Below are 12,503 nucleotides of genomic sequence, written 5' to 3' on the forward strand. Positions count from 1 at the left end.
GTCCATTGGTTTTTAACGTGGGGTCTGGGGATCCCCAGGGGTCCTTGACGATGTTCCAGCCAGGGGGCCCCCAGCTAAATGATTGATAGTAAGAACCAAATGGACATTCATGAGTCTGTAGCTCAGAGTGTACAAACAGAACCAAATGCACCCAGGGCCATGAGGGTTCCATTTTGTACACTCTCAGAGATAAATTAACACATAGGATTTTACAGTGTAGATTGGGGTCCCAGAGATAAAAATCAAATCAAAATGCGGGTCAATGAGGGGCGCTCGGGTGGCGCAGTGGGTGGCGCAGTGTGCCCACCACCACAGAGTCTGGGGGTTCGAATCCACCGTGGTCTATAGTATACGAACACAATTGGCCCGTGTTCTGGGAAGGGAAGCCGGGGCGGGGAGGGTGATATTTGTCACTACACGTAATCCTATGGCCTGGGGCGGCACTTGTCAGCAGGGAGTGTTGGGCGGGAGGAGTAGGACAGAGGCTCTACGTCCTCCCGGTGGGGGCTCCTCACTGGCAGGTGAGTCAGTAGGATATAACAGCAACACACAGAAATGTGTGTGGGGGCCTGGACCGCTACGCCAGCGGTCCAGGCCTACGATCAATGTAGCCTGACAGCGCGTTGCGGGTTCGACATTTGCATTTGCTGCATGTCTCTCTCCATTTCCTGTCAAATAAAAGGCATGAAAATAAATATATATATTTTTTCAATGTGTGTGGGGAGGAAATAATTGGCATAACGAGGGGAGAAAAAGGGGTAAAAAAGCAAAACAAAAAAAGCTACCAAATGAAAGAGGTGAAACACAGCTAGTGGTGGTGATGACCTTCAATCAAAAGGTTTCAGCCAAACAGAGAGCATGAGTACCGAGGAACAGGAGCTACAACTGCTGCGCAGGAAATGGACCAGAGCAACTCAGCTGTCTACCAAGTTTACCAGAACACTTGCAGCCAGGAATTCATTCACTTATTACAGCCAGGAATGTGCATGTCTCTACGAAAACCATCTGCCAACATGGCTGAATCAGTCCTCGCTTTGATTTCTGTAGTGGAAAAACACTGGCTTTTTCACAGTTACTGTGGAAGGCAAACTGGACAATTATAGAAGTGAAACACATCACCAGGTATTGAAGAGAAAAACACGAGATAAATTAGTGTGAATCAATTTGACCTTATTAGTTTGGACTACATGATAATTAAATGTTGAAATAGCACATACTGTAAATAAAAGCAATATGTATTCATTGGATGTTGTTTGTTTGTTTTATTGTTTACAAAACAAACTTAGACAAAACTTCCAAGTGCTCTGCATGAGAGTTGAGTCACTGCTCGTCTCACATCAGCAACCCAGATGTATGCTTTCTTTTAAACGTGCATACAGCTACACAGTAAAATGCTGAGTGTTAAAGGTAGGGTAAGTGATATTTTTTGGTTAAAACAAAAAGGTTTTTGTTAAAAGGTTAAAGCACTATATTCTGATAGTACTCATTGCTATAGACTTAAGTGTTTGTTCAGTAACAGGGGTCTCTCTATCTCTCCAGCTCTTTGATAGACAGAAAATACATTTTCAGGTAGGTGACACCATTTCAGCCAATCAGGAGAGAGTACCCATTTATCAGCTTAATTTTTTTATAGTGTTCCAGTTCCAATTTTGCATGCTCATTTATTTGTGTCATCAATTCCAATTTCACTTGTTTAATCTGTATCCTGTCCGAGTTCTCTGTCCTGATTCGATAAAATTGGTATCCTGACCTGAAAATGCATTTTCTGTTTAATAAAGAGCTGGATAGACATGAGACTCCTGTTACTGAACAATATAGCAATGAGTAGTATCAGAATATAAAGCTATTTAACACTTATTTTAACAAAAGAAAATCACTTACCCTACCTTTAATTTAACTCTGAGATATAGTGTTGAGACCAAATTGACCCGTTAAGTGTATGTTTCCCTGGACATATTCTCCTTATATCCAGGTAAGATCAAATATTGAATGGCTCCATTCTTATTGTTGACCTCCTTGATGTAGGGCTCGGCCTTTTCGGTTTGCATTCCTAAAAAGGAAGAGTCACCACCAGCAGTGGGAATCAGATAGCACCGTGGAGGAGAGAGGAAAATCACAAAGGGAGGTTTTCCCAATTAGTGAAGACGGAAGGGGTTGAAGCTAACTTTTGAATAAACAATCATTATGGATTTGGCTGAAACAGGAAATGCCAAGCTCTGTTCCAAATACTCCAAAGGACAAACATGTGTCCTGGAAATATGGGAAGACACTGGGGGTCTTCAAATCTGTCATCTCATAACAAAGGCATTTCTAGACAAGAGTGTGCAGTTTTCCCCTCATTTAGTATGTCTCACAAAAGAAAATTGCTTATCATCAACAACAGTTGCGATCCGGCAGTTGGCACCATGTAAGGCCAGGCTAGAAGGTCACTCACTAACTAGGAAAATACTGTACAACCTGTACATGCGACACATTAACCTCCAAATATTCCAGAGCCGTTGTCAGATCTCCTGTTATGCACTCTTGTGATGATTGCCGCATTGCTCGACCAACTCATTTCCACTGGTCTTAGATGAAGCCCCCTTTCAGACACTTGCCTCAGCTCAGTCAGACTCCTACTTTTGTACGAGCTTTATGATCTAATGATTTCTTCTACCAGTTATCAAATATTTCAAATTAATCTAAACAAGGCAGATTGTTTTTATTTTAGTTATAATTACGTGTTTTATATCTGTATGACTGTATGAATGAGAATAAAGGTTTCAATCAATAAATGATTCAGTCAAGCAATAAATACTGACAAAAAAGGTCATGTACAGTATGCCTTCTTTATGATGTGCTGACCACAGCTTATAAAAGTATCCTATGTGTAAAAATGATCTAAAATGTATGCCAGGAAAATCTGTGGGAAAAACTAAAAATAATTTTGCAGAAAATTACACATGTTTATCTATCTATAAATAGCAGAAACATCTGTGTGTATGTACATGTATGTGTGTACAGTATGTATGTCTTTCTCGGGCATGGCTCGGGCACCGTCTGACTGAACAAACTCAAACTTGCCGTGTGAAGGGGCGGCCATAGCTGAGTGGTTAGTGAGCCCGCCTAGGGAGCCAGAGGCCCTGGTTGCCCCAGGTTCGATTCCAGGCCAGGTCAGCATATGTGTCGATGAAATGAAATTTGTCCCTGAGCAAGACTCTTAACCCCTAATTGCTCACAGGTTCTCATTGGAAACAAGACCGCAAGGACTTTCATGAACGACCTGTTAAAAGGAATTATCCTTATCGCAGGGTGCAGTGCCGACTGCCGAGTGAGAATTTGATCGGATCAATGGTTTCTGCAAGCCTAATTGGCCAATCGGCTTCGCGGATTGCCCGAGCTTTGAATCACATCCGTGCCGCTCTGCCAACATAAGTGGTAGCGTGTACAATGGATCTCCATTCGCGTATGGCTATGTACGTCATCAACACAACAACATCAGGGATCCCTGTATCTTCATATTTAGTCCATCATTTGTATGGTAGTGGGTACCGCACTGGGTATTCTGACTACAAGTACAACAAGTACAATGAATATTGCATACACAGGTGGGCATTGTTTCCGACTTGCATCGCTCCCAAGTAGGCCGGTGCCCGCAGGTACTGCACTGAATACACTAACAACAGCATGCATTCTCATCAACTTGCAACATTCGCGATTTACATTGTCCCGACCCAGACAGCGTGGTCCGTGGTCTAGTAATAATAAATACATAAGACAAGAACCATCCTTACTTAATCTGCATATGGTCTGTGCACTGAAGTGGCTGAACCATGTCGCTTGGAAACATGTGGCTGTCTCATTGGGTTATGGGAACTAACATTGTTTGTACTGTAAATACAGCTATTTGGCACGTGGCAGAATGCTACTACTCAGTACACCTTTAAAATACTCAAATGTCGCTGACATTTTGGACATACAGTATAGTACTGACCAGTAGTGTGCAGTGCACAATCAAAAAATTAAGTAGGTACAGTACATGTAGGTAAATGTGTGGACGGTTCTTGGCAATTGCAGTTATACTGTACTTTACAGTATATTTAGTAATACTGTACTTTACAGTATAACTTTGCATTTCTGGCATTGCCTCACAACAGTCTGTAGTTGCCATTTTCAACCGAAGCTCCTGAAATGTACATTTAGCAGGCATGTTCACCCTCAGGAGTAAGGGGAATGTGCTGACAGACAATGAGTTGACTTCTTGGCGAGTGTGACAGTATGATTCGAGCTGAAATGTCATGTACTGTAACCATAGTGAGACCCATAATATTTCGACATTCCATGATATGGCCAACAAATGTCTCCATCTGGAATACTGTTCAAAATGACATGATATTCCAGAAATTCCATGGGAATTCCGTCCAAAAGTGACAAACAGATTTAAAGCCAATTAATCTAATATTGGCTAAAATTAGCGACAAGTCAGCATTTTTTAAATTGTCAGCGTTGAGTCTTAACGAATTAGCTACATTTACAGTGATGAATGCCTGTTAACTAGCTACATTTACAGTGATGAATGCCTGTTAACTAGCTACATTTACAGTGATGAATGCCTGTTAACTACTGTAGCTACATTTACAGTGATGAATGGCTGTAATAACACTCACCATCTCAACCCCTTGAGGAAAGGCAGTGCCATCCCAGTCCTTCTTGGGGAAGCGATGAATGATCTTTCCACAACCCTCTCCTGAACCTAGGAGTGAATACAAGACAAAGATCAGTCATAATACATGGGCTTTGCAGGCCAGTATCATCGCATGGAAAGCAATTCAGTGGACACCTGAGAACATCAGCAACCACTCTAAACTTAAGCTACAAACTGACCTCAGACTGTAATCAATGAACAATACATATTCTGTCTCTGCCATTCGCTTTCACACGCCACCATCACAGCCTGTAAAATTGTGGAAGACACGCTCATGCATTAACCACTTAAGCCCTACGGTACATACTGTTGTGCGACAAAGAGTGAAAATAGCCGATCTACAAGCTGCCCTAGTGTGACACGTTGTGAGCTTGTAGATCTGCTATATTCACTATATAGAAAAATCTTCTTACATTTTGAAAAAGAAGAAATAAGAAATTGAAACATTTTGATAGTTTACCCACAATAGGGATGCCTTGGTTCGTGTGGTTAAGTTTAGTGTAGTCTCAAAAGCTAACAATGTGGTCAAATCATTCATGAGTAGAGTGGTTGTAATCAGTGCAAACCATTTATCTTCTTGAGCAGTCCTAATGCAAGTAAAAATGGGGACACTGGGGGAGCACACAAATCATACTCATGTGTGATTTCATGCCTTATATAATATAATATCCTTATATAATATAATATCCCTTCATTCTGTGGTTTGCCACATATGTATTATGTAAGCTGGCAGAGATGAATAGCGCACTGCAGTTTCATAACTTTAAAAAAACACATGTTGCTCTTGTAGGATAGTCTTTAAATGGAGTGGGTGGGTGTGCTGTGCATGTGTATGTTGTTAAAAAGTTAATGAGTGATCAATCGAACGAGCAAGCCAGTCAAGTTTTAGAATAAAACTTGGCTCTCATCGCCTATAGGTTGGTGAACAATAACAGAGGATTGGAAAAATCGGAGAAAGACTAAAGGTTACTAGGGTATTAACAAGTATTTAATAATACAATATTGTAATAGTTGGCATAAAACTAATTATGAAGCTTGGGGTACAATTCAAATTTGAAAGAAACGTTTAGACATGTGGTCTGTGCCTTTTGAATTGTTATTAGAATAACCAATACAAAAATGTGCATGCCTGTATTATAACAAATATAATTGACACAGGCCTATAGTGCTGTTAAATATGTTAAATGACAGTGAAATTTTAATTTGCAAGTGATATCAGCACAAGAAATACTCACCTCGAGGATAAAAAATGGAACTGAAATGCATCAGCAGATGGAATCAGTCATAGCCAATAAATAAATTACAGGGTTGGATTAAATCAAGATGTTTCACAGGGAATGTGGTCAAAGATTAAGTGTGAGATATTGAACCGGGACCACTAACACAAAGCAGATTACAGGAGGCCATTCATTTATTGGCGATCATGATCTACTGAGCTAAAATGGGAGAGTGGAGTCCAACTTGAACCGGGCCTAACATATGAACTTACAAAGGGTCACACTCACTTCCCTCTTCACTGTCAGGTAAAACATCCACTCTGAGTCAAAGTCATACAGTACAGACAATGCAAAGAAACAGCTGGTTACTGCAAGACTGACCAATGTAAGCCGCAACAATTAAATAAACCCCCAAAATGTATGGGGGTAAAAAATACCCCACAAGGCCACATATGGCTGAGTCTTAAAACCTAAATTAGATGTAATAATTCATGTCAACATCTTGTAATGAGTTACAACAAACCCAAAAATGTATTTAAGGAACTATGCTAAGGCAGTCTTAATCAACTGATCTGGAAAGATAATAAACGGAAATGAAATCTAATTAAGAAAGAAGAATTCCTTTCTTCAGCATGCCAAGAACAGTATCTTAAGGACTGTTTTCTCAATATGCAGTTTGTCACACTGTGTTGTGTGGCCACATGATTTCATCTATTTGTTATTTTAAGCTCTCAGTCATGCATTCAGTTACTGTAGGACACTGTTTCTGTTTCATCAGGGCAAGGGGGGGAATGGTGCTATTACAAGAATAAGACCAGAAAACATCAGCCCAAAGTACCACATTAATTTCATCTGGATGCATTTTTTAAATGTATTTCATGACTTTTCATAAATAGATATTTTTGTCATTCTACATTCTTTCATTCTAAACATCCTTTAATCCAGATTTCGTTGAACTGCAGATTGCAGAAAGTTGATAAGGAAAGAAAATAACCTTATATGATTTTAGTGAGAACCTCAGCAGAGTCAGCTAACCTTTCTCATTCTCTTATTTAAAAACAAACACTGAGAAAAAAAAAGTCCAACAAGTCAGTGCTATGCCAAGCGGTATTAGAGGATTCGCTCTCTCAAGTAAAAAACTTGAGAGGTTTTGAGGAAACCACTGATGTATACTTTCGTATGTCAAACTGCTATGTTGGTCAGAGATGAAAAGCCTGTCACTGTTATCGGTTTATAGGTTTTGAGTTAATTATACTTCATCTCACATCCATTTTAAATGACTCATCACAATTTCTTTACTGCTTTAGGTCAAGCCCTAGAAATATAATATAGCTATGAAATCAAATACAATTTTGGTTATTTATTTAATGATAAGTCTGACCTGCTGACATGATCTACCCGAGAGATACTGTATCTTAACTAATTAGGCATAAAGTTAGATTATAATACAACCTAAAGCTACTGTATATATTATTATACTTCACATGGCCTTGAATTCACAGAAATATTCAATAACATTTTAAAACTAATAGTGTCCAATGAGGAATGGAAGTTATGGAAATTATTAATTACACAGTATAATTTATTCTTTGAATGGCTAGGTGAGTCTAGACAGCAGTGAAAAGATGAGCTGCAGAACCACAGCATTTCTGACAACTAAGCTCCCTTGTATCTGGGGAAGAAAAAAAAGAAAGGAAGAAAGATTATCTACTTACTAGGCTAATGGTGTACTTAAAGATGCCCTAGTGTCTGGGCCATACTGTAGGTCAGGTATCATGCAGAGGGGAGACAGAATTACTTAGACAAACAGATGAATTAACTGCTACAGACCACTACACACACACACACACACACACACACACACTTCTCAGCGGGCCGCTACAACCCTCCTGCCCCAAGTGACTCAAGCCTGCTGTCAGCAACTCCATGAATGCTTGACCTCTGTCAAAGAAGGAAGGTAATCAATCTTGATGAGGCTCTGGGGCCTGTGTGTGGGGATGGGAGTCATTTATTTGTTCCATGGGGACTATGTGTGTATTAGTTTGTACAGAACCTGCTGGATAGTATATAATGGTAATGGTGATGTTCACCGACAGTGAATGAACCAGGTCAACAGTATATCTCATGCTGACAAACCGTATCTACACATCTTCACAGCTCCTCTGGCTGAGATCTCATGCTTTGAGTATTCCAGGCTCTAACTTTCAAGCATGACAATAAATGACAGCATTCTTTGCATTCTGCGAGGCTGCATGCTATATTAAAGCAGGCCGCGCTGTCAGATATTAGCCCCATGATAACAATAAACCCCACCATTGGCCATGATAATGCAACCCAGGCCTGAACATGGACATGCTAATTTCAACATCCACTTTCAATAAGAAGAATAAAAGAGAAAAATACAGCCAATTCAGTCAGTCAAAGAAAATTGATGTGTATTCTCATCAAAAGCATAAAACCATGGAACACTGAACCACAGAACTTTTCACATACGATAAAACTGGGTATTCTCTTTATCGACTCCATGTGTTAGGTAGAGCAGAAAAAGTTAAAAGATACAAGTTAACAGTGTTTGAAAAAAAAACTTGTAAAACTTAGAAGCACTGAGCAGATGTCAAACCTATGAAGCCAAACCATAAACAAAACCATTAAGCAATAAGTACTGGGCTGTTTCTCTTGTGGGCCTAAACGAAACAAAAAGAAAACAGGGTTCATTACCCTGCCCGCATGCTAGAGATGGGACATTTAAACGGCTAACCATGTATACAAAGGGAAAAAAATCACTATCTGTTTAGGAAATAAAGAGTAGCAGTGTTGCACGCTCGTTCCATTTTTCACTGGATTTAACCACTTATGCCCCATTGCCAAAATTCTTCATAACAATTTGCCATATTCTATTTCTATTTCTGACAATGTTATAGTTTTCGCCTATATTGCCCAAAATAGGGATGCCAGGGTGAAAGTGGTACACATTAATTAGTTCTATGAGTGCTTCATTCTAAATATGGCATGCACACTGCTTTTTCTACCACAGGCCACAGCACAGTTTAACAGTCTACACCTCAACCATCCTACTCTGTCCAGACTAGCCGTGATAACTTTATCCTCTTGGATTTATTCACTGTATGTATCAAATATCCAGTGTTATTGGCCACCATGGCACCACAAATTCTATAGTATCACTATTTTAAAAGAAATGTTTTAATTGTAATGGAGACAATTTTCGCATATGGACACCAGAGTAAATGTGGTTGAGGGGGAATGGCAGTTAAGTTTCACTTTCCTTTTTTTATGGCTTGTATTCTAAACTAAACAAAAGGCTTTGTTCTGAAACTGTAGTTGATAAAGAAAGACACATTCGAAAACATTACCAGAAGACGGGTGACTGATTCACTTTATTTGGACAATGTTCTCTCCGGAAACATTACGTTTTATTTTTGTGGCATGTCTTTTTATTCTCAATGGCTTGTCTTTTCAATTGAACAGAAGTCGTTGCTCTGAAACCGTAACTGATAAAGACTGATTATTAAGGAAATCACCTCAGTGGAAAACATTTCCAGAATGACAGATGACTGTTTAGCTTTATTTGGATGCTGTTGAACTTGTACTTGAGACGACGATGAGACGACAGCTTTTTTCACTCCATTCAAGTACTGATGGTAGTCGTGCTACATGATACAGATATTCTCTGTACACATTTACAAGCAATCAAATCATGTGTATCTGGCGATGCAAATGGGAATGGCTCCATTGTGGATCTCAGACTTCATACTGTATGTCCTGTCTGTGACATCAGTCATCTATGATATACAGTATGATTCCAAATTTGGTCTCAGCCTGATCACAGTCCTATTGGAATCTCATTATTAAATTAAACATATTTGAAAATTTGTGGAGGTACTTCTTTTGCCAACTAGCAGTTTGAACAACAAATTCAACGCTGATCGGCCCAGCAGTTTGTGAGATAGAGCACCAAAGTCTGACGTCACTATCGCTAGAGGGTGCTGTTCCGCTGGTTTGTGGCTTTATTTTTTGTGTTGAAATCCCCATTGGGGAATCTTAGATCACGTCATACAAGAAAAACACCACCCCGGCGATTCTGTCAGGGGGGTGGCTCTGCATCATTTATGATATTCATTCATATTTGATACAGCCCGTTTCTGGCGAAAGTCTTAAGAACTACTACTTCCGGGTCTGAAATCACTGTCCCTACAGCAACCGCGTTCATGGGAAATGTAGTCTTTGGGTCGTTTGACTAGTTTCTAGCGTTTATTGTGTTACTCTTTGGGTAAATGTGTACATTTCCACTTTCAGTCGATGCTTCATATCCATATGAGTAAAATTGCCGGTGTGGTGTGTTAATTTTCGAACACAGTTCTGATATGAGGCGATCTAAGATTCCCCAATGAGGATTTCAACACAAAAAATAAAGCCACGAACCAGCGGAACAGCGCCCTCTACCGGCAGTGACGTCAGGACTTCAGTGCTCTATTTGCTGTGGATACACACACAGACAGACACACCCTCTTAGTCTTACTAAAGGCGGCTTTCCAGCACAGCTTAACACATTAACTGCCAAAGACGTTTATAAACGTCTTTGGGAATTCAGCTATTGCCTGCCAAAGACGTTTAAAAACGTCCTGAAAAAAAAAAAAAAAAAAAAAAAAATTCTAAAAAGATTCTCTAATTATTTAGTATTGACACTTTCGATATTCCAAACGAATAAGGAGATAACAATTTCCAAAGATTTGCTGCTCCATCCACTTCAATGTTAAAATTCAAACGGACAAACAATTCACATTGTTTTTTGGTTTGAAACTACTGGTTTTGAGCTATTTTCAAACATCAAACAACACATGACAACAAGGTCAAATGACCTCGTTGACATTTGTGAAACCACACCTGAATCTCATCTGTGATTAGAAACCCTCTGGGGATCAATCACACTGGAGAAAAATATTCTGTGGCTATGCGAAAAGGTACCAAAATCGTTCAAAACCCTGGCAGAGGCTACAGACTGTTCTGAAAAAACTCTGGCAGTCAATTTAAGCACAACACTGTCCCGCACAGTCCAGAACCGCACCACATCGCTTCAAAATGTCTTGCGTTTCCATTGCACAAAAGTCCCCCCTCGCAGAATCCCTCACCCCCCCTCCGCCTCCCTCAGGCTACAGAGTTAGCCTAAATGCTAGCGTGCTTCCTCAGAGCTAGTTTGGCTATTAAGTTATTATTTGGCCATGTTCACCCTGACTTTAATCTTCGCTATTGTTGGGAAGACCTGTGTGGTGTCTAAAAACGTTGCCACCACTTATATAAAAAAAACATTAGCGTTCAGTGTCGCACATTCAATATTGCCAGGTTTAGCAGAAAAACAAGCAATCAGGTCTATGAAAACAATCCCAAAAGAAGCGACTATCTACGGCTATTTGGAAATAGCAGATCTACAAACTCACAACGCGTAGCGATGCGACGCATTGTGAGTTTGTGCATCTGCTATTTAAAAAATATATATGTACATAATGTTGGACAAATACATATTAATTTGGGGGTCCTTGACATGAAAATATTTAAGAAAAACTGGTTTCAACAACATATGGAAACAAGCCCCAAATAATCAACTACACTTTAGAAACAAGCAGTGGTGGAAAAAGTACTCAAATGTTTTACTTCAGTAAAAGTATCAATACTGCAATGTAGAAGTACTCTACAAGTGAAAGTCTGGAATTACTTGAGTAAGAGTACAAAAACTATTGGTATCAAAATGTACTTAAGGTACCAAAGGTAAAAGTACGAAGATGTTTGAAAATAGCAGATCTACAATGATGCGACGCGTTGTGAGCTTGTAGATCAGCTATTTTCAAATAGCCTAGGTATAAAATAGGGCTTAAGTGGTTAATGTATGTTTTATAATGTAATCATGTATATCTGAAAAGTAACTAGTAACCAGTAACTAATACGTTTTCAGATAATTGTAGTGGAGTAAAAGTACTACCAATATTTACAAGCAACTTTACAGAAAAATAAGCCCAATGTCGCTTATAATAAGTGGACATGGCAACACTGCTACCGTAGTGTTTACATTTTACAGAGACCTGTGTGGACAGACACAGCTGTGAGCCGACCAATCAGTAGCAGCAGCGTTATACGTCACAGCTTTAGCCCCGCTTAGCTTTGCTCAGACCTACCCAGGACTGCTTTTTAGGCACCAGTTTAGTACCACTTACACACCACTCTACCCACTTCATTGTAGTGGAAACCGAGGCACAAGTGGGCGGTGTGGTGTGGGGTAGGGTGAGGCCATGCATATGGAAAGCCGCCTTTAGAGATGGCTAGACTCCTGCAGAGTCAACGCTGTAAAAAATGCCCATCCCTAATGCATACGTGGATTGGTTTTTTATAAATTGATTGGATTGATCAGTAGGCTGCCCCAGAGTAAGAGACTATTATATTTTGAAATGAAAGGTCAAAATTACAAATTAATCTGTCATATCCACTAGGGGTCACTAGCAGTCATGTGTCATGTGAAAATTATGAATATCTTTTGAAGGGATCACTGGCAACCTTTGCTGCAAAAATCTAAATGGGTATACAACTAGTGGACA

General features: G+C 39.7%; 1 protein-coding gene across 4 annotated transcripts in view; it reads right to left on the bottom strand.

The window, feature by feature from the left end:
* Positions 1-12,503, bottom strand: part of sbf2 (SET binding factor 2) — a 134,519-nt gene that overhangs the window by 104,456 nt on the left and 17,560 nt on the right. For all 4 annotated transcript variants that reach the window (XM_080439273.1, XM_080439272.1, XM_080439271.1 and 1 more), the window contains exon 2: positions 4,647-4,732. In XM_080439273.1, the coding sequence (XP_080295399.1) occupies positions 4,647-4,732 (86 nt within the window). The remainder of the gene's footprint in view (positions 1-4,646; positions 4,733-12,503) is intronic.

The sequence above is a fragment of the Gymnoscopelus braueri genome, assembly GCF_963280865.1.
Source record: "Gymnoscopelus braueri genome assembly, chromosome: 1".
Lineage (NCBI taxonomy): Eukaryota > Metazoa > Chordata > Actinopteri > Myctophiformes > Myctophidae > Gymnoscopelus > Gymnoscopelus braueri.